The sequence below is a fragment of the Xiphophorus hellerii genome, chromosome 2 (genome assembly GCF_003331165.1).
Source record: "Xiphophorus hellerii strain 12219 chromosome 2, Xiphophorus_hellerii-4.1, whole genome shotgun sequence".
NCBI lineage: Eukaryota > Metazoa > Chordata > Actinopteri > Cyprinodontiformes > Poeciliidae > Xiphophorus > Xiphophorus hellerii.
In genome coordinates, this window is record NC_045673.1 from 3,961,669 (window position 1) to 3,974,370 (window position 12,702).

The window sequence follows — 12,702 nt, forward strand, 5'->3', positions numbered from 1 at the left end:
TTAAAAACTCCATTATCTGTAGCAGTCATTGGAAAAAGAAAGTACACCCTCTTTCATTTCTGCAGGGTTTTCTCTATCAGAACATAATTATCTAGCCTCATTAAAATTTAACATCAAGTATACAAAAACACCCAACAGAAGCCAGACTGTTGTTCATTATGCAAATGAAGAAGAAAGCAGTGAATAAAAAACTAAGTTACTAAGTTGTTGTGAATGTACAACTCTTTTTCATTTTAATACCTCACAGTTTTGTTTTTTGTTTATTTTTGTTGCTGTTATTTGATCTCTTATCCACTTATTTTGTACATCAATGCTTCTTTTTGTTAGTCTGTAATGTTTGTTCAATATACATTAATTAGTGAATACATTTTTTTTTTAAAAAGTCATAGAATATTATTGAATTTTCACAACAAATACTCATTAAAAGTACCAGAAATATTTTTATTGTCTTATCTTCTTTTTTAACATAATTTTCCATTATATCTTAGGAGAAAATACATCTACTCTTTCCATAAAACATAAACTATAAATACTGTACTCCCCTATCCTCTCATACAACAATAACACATGGACTATCCTCACACACACACACATCACGGACTGTTTTCTTCACACACACATACAACCTGTAAATTTTATCTGCCATTATTTATCTATAATCCATTCCCTAACATTCTTGCATATTCTGTATAATCTGTATAATCTGTGCATATAGCTCCCATATTTATATTTATGCACAATATCTATATCTCTTGCTATAACCCCTTATAGTCCATACATACATAGTCCTGTACATCTGTAAATAAATATTTATATCTCGTAGAGCACTTCTGGATAGATGCAAACTACATCTCGTTGCTTGTACTTGTGACAGTGCAATGACAATAAAGTTGAATTCTATTCTATTCTATTCTATAAAAACTTTTCGTATTTTTTTTAATTTAAAATCCTAAAAATAAAAATAAAATTTGCTCTTGTAGCCATTTATTAAAAACACTAAATAGTTGTATTTTTGCAGAAGGTCATTTAACGTTTCTGTTTCTAAATGAGTTTTATTTAGATGGACAGAGCAAATATGGCTCCAATCTTGGATTGGAAAGATTGCAAACCCTTGGACTAGGCCACTGTGACACATTTGTGTTCCGCTGGTGATCATGTTTGGACTGATATATTGTTTTTGGACCCTTTAGGTTAGATTTAAATCACAACAGATATCAATGGAATAACAATTAGCAACAGATAAAAAATAGTTTATCCTTTATTTATTTAGTTATTTATTATTTGTTCTGGCATGTACTTTTTATTTACCTTCTTTCTCTCCCTCTCTTTTCCACTTCTATCCCCAAAATATCTAATGCTAGGTTAATCAAGCAATATTAGAGAACAGGAAAATATTAATGCAAATCAGAAATTAACTGCCCAGATTTAAAGAAAGTATATTCTAACCCACATATGTTAAACAACTTAATTGTTTTTGTTTTGATACCAGTTGATAATGTTCTGTGTTTTGTCTTTGTTTTGAATGTATCCATTTTAATGTATGCCTACTTATTTATTTATTCTTTTTATTATTATTATTTTTGGTTGGTTGGTCATTTTATTTTTGTTGCCGTTATTCATTCTCTTATTATTATTACTATTGTATATACAATAATTGATGAATAAAAAATAATAAGTTTAATCACTTTAGAACTTTATACTCAATATTTATTAAGACCTGTGTTTTGTTTTGTCTGCTTGATTAATTTATTTTTCTTGCCGTTATTTGTTCGTATTTGTTTATTTTGTAGATTAATACGCCCTGTTTTTGCTTTTTGTTAGTCCGTAATGTTTGTTGTATATACAATTAATTGGTGAATAACAAAACATATACAACATTAGAATTTAATAAATACAGAATATTTTGTATTTATGACCTGACTCATAAAACCTATGTTTGGATTAGACACTGGACGTTCCTTTTTAAAATCAGAACTGTTCTTATCTTTTGTTCCTCTCTCAATAAACTGTTGCAGTCGGATTTTTAAAAAGTTTTTAAACTTTTTAAAGTTGCTGACGTCTGCACTGATCAACAGAACATGCATCGAGACGTTTGTGTTTTGTGCCGCTGGGGGCTGAAACGAGCGTGAAGCGCTGAGCGTGAGCAGGCCGTACTCTCGGATAATCCTGTAGCTCCGTTCTCTGAAGAACTCGTTCTCTTTGTCAAACTCTCTCTCGTCCTCGCCGATCGTCACGTTGAAGCGTTTCTCCTCAAAGTCGGGCTCCTGCTCCTTCCGGATGGTGGCCTTCTTCAGCACCTGCCAAAAATGCAAACACAGACACCTGTGTGAGATACGGTGATACCTGTTCGTCCAGGTATGGCGATAATATGGGTGTGAAAACTCTGAGGTCATGCAGACAGAACTGATTCATTAGTTTCAGTCCAACAAGTCTTTGCTGCTTAACAGAAAAAGATTATTTGTGTTTTTATCTGTGTAGCAGAGAATCTACAGGTTTCAGTAAGTCTAAGATTTTTAATGCCTTCCTAGTGTCATCTTGAATGAAATTTAAGACCAAACTATAAAGTAGTACTGCAACTAACAATTACTTTGGTTAGTGATTATTCTGATGATTAATCGGATAAAAAACCCTAAAACAAAACAAAAAAACGGCACATTGAGCAGAGTTTTTAGTTAAGCCTTTTTATGCAGTATTAGAAATACATTAAAAGATGGAAGTAAACAACTATATCTTTTTTAAAGTAAGAAAATAAATATATATTCCCTAAAATGCAATAACATAACTTTTACGTATTCTTATTTATTTGTGAATGCAAAAAATACTTCTAACATCTGCATGTGAAAATTTTCTGTTCACAGCACTTCACAACAATAAAAAGTAGGGTTAATGTGTATTATTTTTTGGATTCATCGATTAGCATATTAATTTTTTTACACAATTTGAACCATGTGAAGTTAAACCTGGCAATTGAGTAGATTTTGTTTTCTCCATCTTAACTGAAAAAAGTATGTATTTTGGTGCAGTGTTACATGGTACGTGTTGTTTTTGAACAAAATTGCCTTTTTTAAAAGTAATCCATTAATAAATTGGTTGACTATAATTTTAATAATTAAATCATCATAATTAATCATTTCAGCCCTAACATATACAAGAATATATGTTAGAGACGACTTCATTTAAGACCTATGATTAACACATTTCATGCCAAGTTGAATTTATTTAAATAAATGTAATGTTTTTAAGGATGCCTTGATGATGCTAAGCAAGATAGTAAACAATTACTACAGCCAGATTTCAACATTTTTCCACTTGCTATAAGAAACTTCTACAAAACAAAGTTAGAGTACAAAATATTTGTTTTTATACTTAGGAGATTCATGTAAAAGAGAAACACATTCAAAACTGAAAAATGGAAAAGATGAGAGCACAGCTAAAAATTTGCACATCCTTCCATTTGGTGTTGCATAATCTATTGAGCACACAACCCATTGATTCAAGTTTACATAAACTTGTGGCACAAACTGGGGCTGATTTGCATGAAACACAGTGGCGGCGTTTACCTCTTTGGCGTGCCTGAGACCTCTCTCCCAGGCGCTCTCCACGGGAGGCTCCACCGGGGGCGGCGGAGGAGGGAGTTCCTCCACCACAGGAGCGGCCTGCAACACGGAAAACTACCGTCAACTTTTCTGGATAGGGAATCCCAGAAATCAGTCCCTTAATTGACAAGCAAGCACAACCTTCCTGCTCATATTCATGTAGACCAGTGGTGTCCAAACTGGATAATTTTAGATACTGCTGCTATCTAAAACTAACAGTATTATTTTAGTTATTAAACTAAAACATAGATCTCAACAAAGATCTTTGTTGAGATCTATGATTAGATCTCAACAAAGATCTAAACTTTTATAAAATCTGTATAGACACATTGCAGCGTGACGTCACACATGCAACAAACTGCTCCTGACAGTGACTAGCATTGGTGTTAGCTGTAAAGATGTCAACATAATGCGCTAAATCTTAAATGTATGTCTGATGCATAAAAGAAAGTGTTCTGCTAGTAATTATCAAGACTGCAACAATTACATAAAAAGGTTGGAAAAAAGATTCAATTAAAACAAAAGAGCGAGAGAGAGCGAAGTGGGTTGGTTATGCTAGCTTGACTTTGACTATCGGAGCATGTAGATGTGCTGCAGAATTTGGTGCGTTTCAGTTCAATTAAAAAAACGGGGAAAAAAAGGCGACCCACACCCACATGAACTCTGCCACTCGGTCAATAATTAATAATCGCAAAATAAACACCAAACCTAAAAACATAAAACTGTAACTGAATGTTCTGGTCTTAATGTGGGAAATGTTCAAGCGTTTTTCTGTGTTCAATCCTGATAGATTGATGCCACTGTTTTCACTCGGTTGCTATGGCAACAAGCCTGTGTGTAGGACAGTCAAAACAGAGAGCGAGAAAAAAGAACGATCTTTGTTTTTCTGCGTTATTTTTTCCTCTTCTGTGGCGCAGTACACTAAAAAAGGACTACCTTCATCTCCAGGTTTCAGGTTGTTAACTGAGTTGTTTTTTTTTTTTTTGATCATCTGTCGTTTTCTAATTTGTTGGCACTATGGACAGCCCTGATGTCGAGTTTCTCACCCAGGGGTTGTTGGGCAGAAGAGGCAGCGGTGCACCAGGGGGCGCACCGTTCGGAGAGAAAGGGTCTGGCTTGGTGATGAGAGAGTAGTTGCCCTTGTCGTTGACTCCTGGGTGGATGAACCTGCAGTTCATTCCCCATGTACAGTTTCCTGAAGAAAACATGACGGCATTTCTGGTTAATCAGAATTCATATAAAAATACAGCTAAATTAAATTAAAAAATCTTTTTAACCTTGATGATTATGAATTACAGATAAACAGCTGAAACACTGAGTCCTTTTAAATCAGAAGCCCACCTGTTCGGGGTTGCTTTTGAATCATAATAAATGGAAAATTGATCAACATATTTGATGTAAATTGATAATTGTAACAATGTGTTTGATATTTTTATGTTTTCACGATTTAAAGCACTTTGAACTGCTTCATTGCTGAAATGTGTTTTACAAATAAGCTTGATTGATTGATAATGAAAACCCAGTTGAGTGCTTGAGAAAATTACATTTTAAAAAAGTCAGTGGATATTCATAGAAGGTTGAGTGAAAGGAAAAACTGTGGGATCAAGTCAAATCCATCCAAGAATCTGAGGGAGTTTCATGAAGAGAGGAGTCAGAATATGAAGATTTGCTACACACACCGACACCTCCTATATATGGATCTATGTAATTTAGAAGTTTCACTTTTGGAAATGAGCAAAAGTTTTAAATATTTTCATTACCTTTAATGTTTTTGAGATGTACTTGGAGATTAGTTTCATTTTTCTTAAACTGGAAGAGTAGTGCTTTACAGCCAGTTTACTCTTTACACAAAAGTACAAAAAACAGCAGTTACTGTAGAAAAAAAGTTTTGTACCCTTTTCCAGACGTATGTCTGGTTATATTAACAATACAAATTCTTCAGAGGATTATCAAGCTTACTGAAAATATTAACGTCTGACATCGGCTCTAAATGTTCCCATCGGTGTCTCCAGATTTGACCCAAACAAGTGTTGAGAATCCTTAAATTGCAAAGCTCTGCAATAAATTTATGTTTCAAATATTTGAATTAAGAAAATTTGCAGCATAAAAAAAATTGTACAAAACTATCATTTTAGGTTTAACTTTTACCTTTTTGGTCTTCAAACTTGTTGTTAATGTAAAAGCCACAATCCATGTCTTTTGTTCAGCCGTTTTCTAATATAAAGTTAAATTTTCCTGCCACATATTAACAACTTTATGTCATTCTTAATCTGTAAGATGAATCATCACTGAAAAGAAAAGCATCTATGTTAGTGTTATGGCACTCATACAGGTCAGTAAGTGAATTATTTCTACATTTATGTAGACTGAAATGTGACTATCAGTTTCCAGCATTTTATTAGTTTCAGTTGAAGTTTCAGTAAATTTGAGTTTTTCTGCATTTCTGCATAGGAACCCTGAATGGAATTTTTGCCGAACATTTGTCAAAGTTTTGCATTTACATTTATTGAGTAGATCAGATTAAAATGCAGCTCAAATATCACCGAGTTACAGATTTAAATATGTGAAGTTCTGCGGCTCAACGGCTCCCTCTGCTGGACAACAACTCAAACATCCACCACAACCTGAGCTTATGCAGCTCTGGAAAAATGAAAGAGTCCACTGCACTGAACCCCATTGAAAACCTCCTGGTTATTCCACCAGATATTGATTTCCAAACTCTTCCTGAGTTAAAACATTAGTGTTGTTGTTTCTAAATGAATATGAACTTGTTTTCTTTGCATTATTTGAGGTCTGAAAGCACTGCATCTTTTTCGTTATTTTACAATTTCTCATTTTCTGCAAATAAATACTAAATTTTCGCTTGGAATTTCGGAGACATGTTGTCAGTAATTCATAGAATAAAAGAACAATGTTCATTTTACTAAAATATGCATCTATAAAAGTAAAATCAGAGAAACTGATCTTCATTTTTTCCAGATCTGTATTTGGTAAACTTCATATTCACAAATGTAAATTTTCATCATCTTCACCCATTTTTTTTTTTTTTTTTTACAGATTTGGTTAAGGAAATTGAACTATATTTATCAGCTATTCCCAAGAGTACAAACAGAAAAGCTGTAAAAACATACCAATGTTGTAGGTTATTGAATATTATGTATTTACTATAGAAGCCTACACTCTTGGCATACTTTTTCATATTCCATCTACTTTGTAAACAAAGATGTTTTCTAAATAAATAAATAAAATACGCTTTACAGTATCTGACCTTTAATAAAGAACCTGCAGATGGGGCGTGGCCTGATCTTCCTGTCAGATGGATCCTTGACCTCTCCTTCTTCCAGGTCATCATCCTGCAACCAGAACAAGAGAATCAATTCTGATCTCACATAAATTACTTTAATCAGAGCTTCAAACCATCCTCATCATATATCAGATCAAGCCACAAAGGCAAGACGACACTTCTGGGTTCAGAGACGGGTGAAATGTTGATGTAGCTTCTCCTTTCAGTAAAATTTCCTCACCGCAATGATTATATTGTTATTTTGAAACCAATTTCAAGTATAATATGATCAATAAATTCATCCTATCGGCCAACTTTATTATGTGTTACAACATGGTGACAGTTTCAAGAAATATGTAAAAAACATTTTTTTAATAAAAGTTACACACATCAGTTTTAAATTTAATCGAGAAATAAACTGTAAGACCATAACAGAAAAAAATGCAGCCTTTATCTGCTACGTACCTGTGATTGTGATGCTACTGCCAACATTATGGCCATTAAGTCCCAAACAATAGTAACATAATAGTAGCATCTCTAATTAGAGCATTAAAAGACTTTAAAATACTGTTCGTTTATAAATCGTAGTACCACAATACATTAAAAATGTGCTGTTGTTGTATCAATCAAACATGGGGAAACAGCATTCAGCTTCTATGCACCACAAATCTGGAACAAACTTCCATAAAACTCCAAAACAGCCAAAACACTGAGTTCCTTTAAAACTATTCTAAACACCAAGCTGTTTGGAGTTGCTTTGAAACATAATAAATGAAACATTAATCAGCATTTTGATGTGTATTTAGCAAAATTTAAAATTGACTGGTTTCATGACTTTGTATTTTGGTGCGTTTATGATGTAAAGCACTTTGAACTGCCTTGTTGCTGAAATGTGCAACACAAATAAACTTGATTGATTGTTTCTCATGCTAGAAAAATCTGCTGCGATTTCATTAGTGCATCTCTGGGAAGAACTTGGACTGAATATGTTTTTCGCTTACAAACAGCTGTCTTCTATCTGTAATCTGCAGAGAACCCAAAAATTTTACTCATGTAAGAGTAATACTACATCAACATATTTTTACTACAGTAAAAAATATGCTAAAGCCTAATAAATTACTCAAATAGGAGTAAAAAAAGAGCGCAGGGAGACTCGGGAGGAGCAGAGACGGAGCTCTGTCCGAGCACTTGGCGGCTCGCTACATGTATGCGTCTGTATTCTGTGTAAAAATATTAACATTTATGGGGCCCTGAAGCCCTGATGGAGCCTCTGACTTAATTTGGATTAAACAGAAGTGCAATTGATTTTCATTTTAATTGTATTTTTTGATTTGTTGTTCTTAAGACTAGTTGTGGGTTTAAATAGCGTTTCACCGGTGATGTCTTCCCATAAATTATAATTATCCAGTAATATTTTTACTTTTCCTGTCAACTTAAGATCTTTTAATACAAAAACACGGTGGATGGCTGGTGGGCCGTCTCGGTTCCCCGACCTCCGGGATTTGCAAAATTTCTGGGAGAAACCCTGAAGAGGTAATCAGGGAACACGAGACACAGCTGGGAGCAATCAGAAACTAAATTAACACACAGAAAAACCAAATTCTCACACCAATAAATAAATCTGGGCCAAAACAAACAACTGATATTTATTTGTAATCTGTTTCTGGTTGTTATTTTTCCCCCAAACAGAAGTGGCAGTAAGATATATTACTGATAAATATTGGTTACCATAGCAGAAATATTAATATCAGCCCAAATTTCTTATTGTTCCATCTATAAATAAAATATAAAATTATGTGGAAATTTAGACATTTTTAAAGAACATAAATTTAAAGAATGAATATAAATAACTTAATTACAAAATCAGGAGAAAAAAAAAACCCTCAACATGTTTCTAAATCAATTTCTGTCGATATAAAACTTATTTAAGGAACTGCAGGCGTTTAGTGAATTTTTGGTTAAAACATGTTTGTTTTTCAGTCAGTGGGTAGAGAATCCAGAACCTTTACTCAAGAGTAGATACTTCATAATAAAATTACTCAAATAAAAGTAAAATGTGCAGTGTAGTAATATATATATATTTTTTATACCCCGCCAGGGGGCCTTTTTGTGGGCTCTAGTGTTCCTTCTTTTTTCAAAGTAGGCTGACAGGAAAGGGGAAGGAAAGGTGGGAAGACATGCGGCAAATGTCGCTGGGTCCGGGAGTTGAACCCGCGTCGAGGACTCAAGGCCTCCAAACATGGGTCGCGCTATTCCCTACGCCACCACGGGACGCCCGTGTAGTAATATTATTAATAAAAGTAATTTCCCCCCCAAAGAGTTACTCACGTTTATGTAACAAGTTACTATCCTAGTCTAGTCATCTGTAATCCAAAGCTCTAGCCCTTCAGCAGACAGAAGCAATCGAACTACGATCACTTACATCGATCTCTCCTTCGTCGATCTCGCCATCGTCTTCGTCTTTCTTCCGGTCTCTGAACGAATCTCTCCGGAGTCTCTCTGTCCCTTTGGAGCTTTCCGGCCTCTTGGACTCGTCGTCCGCTGGAGAAGGAGGAAGAATCGGCTTCTTCTCCCTTTTCTTATTGTTCTTTTCTTCGCTCGCCTCCTCATCCTCCTCTCCTCCCTCCGCCTTCACATCCTCCTCATCCTCCTCTTCATCCTGAGCAGGAAGCTGTTCTTCCGGGACTTCCTCGTCGTAGTCCAGTTCGTGTTCGTCCAGCTCCCGGGAAACAGAGGCTGAATCCTCCTTCATCTCCCTCACCAGAACCGCTCTCCTCTCTTCGGCTCTTTGCAGTTCCTCCTCTTCCGCCCTGGTTTTATCTTCATCACGCTCTGCTGAGGCTTCCTCCCTGTAGTCGCCGTAACCTTCGTCGCCGCAGTCCTCCTCAGACTCGGCACGCTCCTTGCTCTGGTCTGGCTCCAGGTCCGGAGATTGCGGCGTGTCCAGAACTCCGTCCTCTTCCTCACCCAACCTTCGCCCTTTTGGATCATCTTCATCACCGTCCATGAACACAATGGTTTCATCCTCCAGCCCCATCCTCGACCCCTCAACAGGCTCCTCGTCCTCCGGATCAGAGACGAAGTCAGGGATAACCTCGTCCTCCAGGTCCAATCTTCCTCCTCGATCTTCATACTCTTCTTCCTCATCATCTTCCTCCTCAATCAGGCCTCCGTTTTCCTCGTCCTGGAGCAACTCGCTGTCTGAGAGGACGCCGCCAGCCTCGTCATCGTCGGGAGAGCGCAGCAGCTCACTGTCGGAAAGGCCCTTCTCCTCCTCTGGAGACTGAGGGGACTGCGTGGGGCTTTCAGGCGTATCCATGGTGGATGTTTCTGCCGGAGGAGGAAAGCGTGAAACAATGAGTCATGCATTCACAGAGTCCACGCAACAAAAGGAAAAACTGCGATCAGCCAGAACATCACATCTAGTGACGCACTGATACACTTTTTTCATTTCCAATACGGATATCTGAGGTATAGTACAGAAAAACAAACCGTAATTTGACTTAAAACTAGAGGTGGACCAATCAGATATTAATATCTGTATCAACCTCAATATTGAAGATAAAGATTGTGTATCGGTGAGAATGTGCCCGATATATGCAACAATCCGATATTGACCTGTATTTTTCTGAATTTTGAAAAATGTCCTAGATTGGATATCTGTAACAATGTCATCTATAATGGCAGATCTATTCAGTCTAATTCTATGATCTTTGCTCTGAGCGACATCATGCTTTATTTATTTTACATTTTATTTAAAAAGAAGCTCTTGTTTGGTTTCCCCAGTCTGCAGGCAGTTTGTATCTACCAAAAATATATTTTGATAGTATTGATATTCTGTGGCAATGTACACTAAAATGTGGCAACATTTTACATTTTGTAGTGTCTCTCTTACACCTGACACCTTTCTTGTGCATTTAGCAAATAGGAATAATTTTGGTCATTCTAACTAAACTGAAACAAGATACATTTTTGTCTGATTTAACTCCAGACAGTGAGGAAAATTTTTTTTTCATCATCTTTATCTGATTCCATCTGTAAACAATGTTTTTCCAAATTTATGCTTTTAATCAAACATTAGATTGCACTTTATTACAGAACTCTGCAGCTTTTATATAGAAATCAAGCACTTTCTAAACCTTGAAAACACCCACTTGAAATTCAAGAAATTTCAAGCACCCATATTGTATGTTGTGCTGAACATACAACTTCCCAGGATTTAAAATATCTGCTGCTAACTGCACCACACCTTCAGGGTTCTGGTTATAGCCACGCCTGTTTTGGCCACAAAAGTTGTAAATCAGAAATTCAGTGATCATTCTGTCCTGATTAATGATCTTGAAATAATGGAAAAAGCAGATCTGAGATACTAGAATGACTTGGTCAGATTATCTCTGGGAAGTTTCCATCTTCCACCAGTCAGGACCTGAAAAGCATACAGAAAAGAAATGAAATGCCCTGCTGGTTCTGATAAAACAAAACGGTGTCAATAGTTTGTTTCATACCATTTAAGGTTTCAAAAGGTTATGAAAAACCTTGAATGTTTTAAATGTTCAACCCAAAGAAAGAGCATGATAACTCTGAGTCCTGCATGTGCATCTTCTACTCATTAGAGATAAAACAATACAATATGGACCACAACATTTCTGTGGAAGATACATAGAACCTTGAAACCAAATTTCATTGATAATATTAAAAATTCGTGGCACATTCTGTATAATAAACATCAGATAGAAATGATGTTATGGCTGATCAGTGTTTCATAAGTTGCTCTAATTTAACATTTTTATATAAGAACAAGCCATGGCTAAGCTAAAAAAAAAAAAACCCCAAATTGGAGCTTTATAAATATCAATCTGATTACATCATACATGACGAAAAAACGTCTTTTTTGGAAAATTACACCAAATAGAAAGATGAGCTTCATGAAGGACCGCTCCCGGCTTACCAGCTCAGATTTACAGAATCTGGTTTACCACCTCGACCCTCACATGGACCTCCTAATTTACCGAATCAAACATTTTTATTGCTGTGAATGCTACACATTATCTCCTGCAGCGAAACAAGCGGTAACACTTACAATAGCTGCTGGTCAAGCTATCTTAGGCCCAGAACCTGGGGACGAACAGAGAGAAGGCTAACCGAACCTGAACTGCCCGGGTCGAACCGCGAACTTCTTCCACGGCTAGAAACATGAAACCGGTCGAGCTTAAAGACTTAGTTACGAACTTTGTCTCGGTTTAGCCGCGCAACGCTCGCCATCTTTGAGTTGACAATGTAGCATAACTGAAGCTAAGCTAAAGGCTAACGGCTAACTAACAGCATATTTTTTTCATTCACCTTGCCGACCCGGAGCTCTTTACTGACAGCACTGCAGCGATACCGACAGCCCCCTCCCACTGATACCGGAGTAACGGCCTACGGTCAGTTTGTTCACGGTTTAACTTCAGCCGCTGCGGCGGAGAAAATAAATGAGCCCGCACCGTGCAGCACCAGCGGCCATTAGCTTAGCGTCATCCACAGACGACAGAGCGGAGCGGGAGAAGGGGAGGAGTCAGACCGAGCTGGATGACAGGGAGGGCTGATCTGAGATCAGTTCATTCAACACGACGGCAGCCAAAGGTCAGCGGACAAAATCTGATCTATGATCAGTTATTATATTATATTATATTATATTATATTATATTATATTATATTATATTATATTATATTTAGACTTTGGTAATAAGTGCTTACACTTACTGGAGTAACCTTTTGGAAAAATGTTTACTTTTATTAGTATATTTACTACGCTGTATCTATTACTTTTACTTGAGTAATTTT

At 36.3% G+C, this 12,702-nt stretch overlaps 1 protein-coding gene across 6 annotated transcripts in view; it reads right to left on the reverse strand.

Moving 5' to 3' along the window:
- Nucleotides 1–12,418, reverse strand: part of zc3h18 (zinc finger CCCH-type containing 18) — a 44,395-nt gene extending 31,977 nt beyond the window's left edge. For 2 of the 6 annotated variants that reach the window (XM_032584914.1, XM_032584904.1), the window contains exons 1-6: nt 12,220–12,418; nt 9,302–10,212; nt 6,865–6,949; nt 4,643–4,791; nt 3,561–3,656; nt 2,155–2,297 (exon numbers count right to left, since the gene is read on the reverse strand). In XM_032584914.1, coding sequence (XP_032440805.1) covers nt 2,155–2,297; nt 3,561–3,656; nt 4,643–4,791; nt 6,865–6,949; nt 9,302–10,198 — 1,370 coding nt within the window. In that variant the 5' untranslated portion in view covers nt 10,199–10,212; nt 12,220–12,418. Of the gene's footprint in view, nt 1–2,154; nt 2,298–3,560; nt 3,657–4,642; nt 4,792–6,864; nt 6,950–9,301; nt 10,213–11,959 lie in introns of all 6 variants that reach the window. The other 4 variants (XM_032584886.1, XM_032584866.1, XM_032584894.1 and 1 more) reach the window with 4 other exon arrangements.
- Nucleotides 12,419–12,702: the final 284 nt, after the last annotated feature.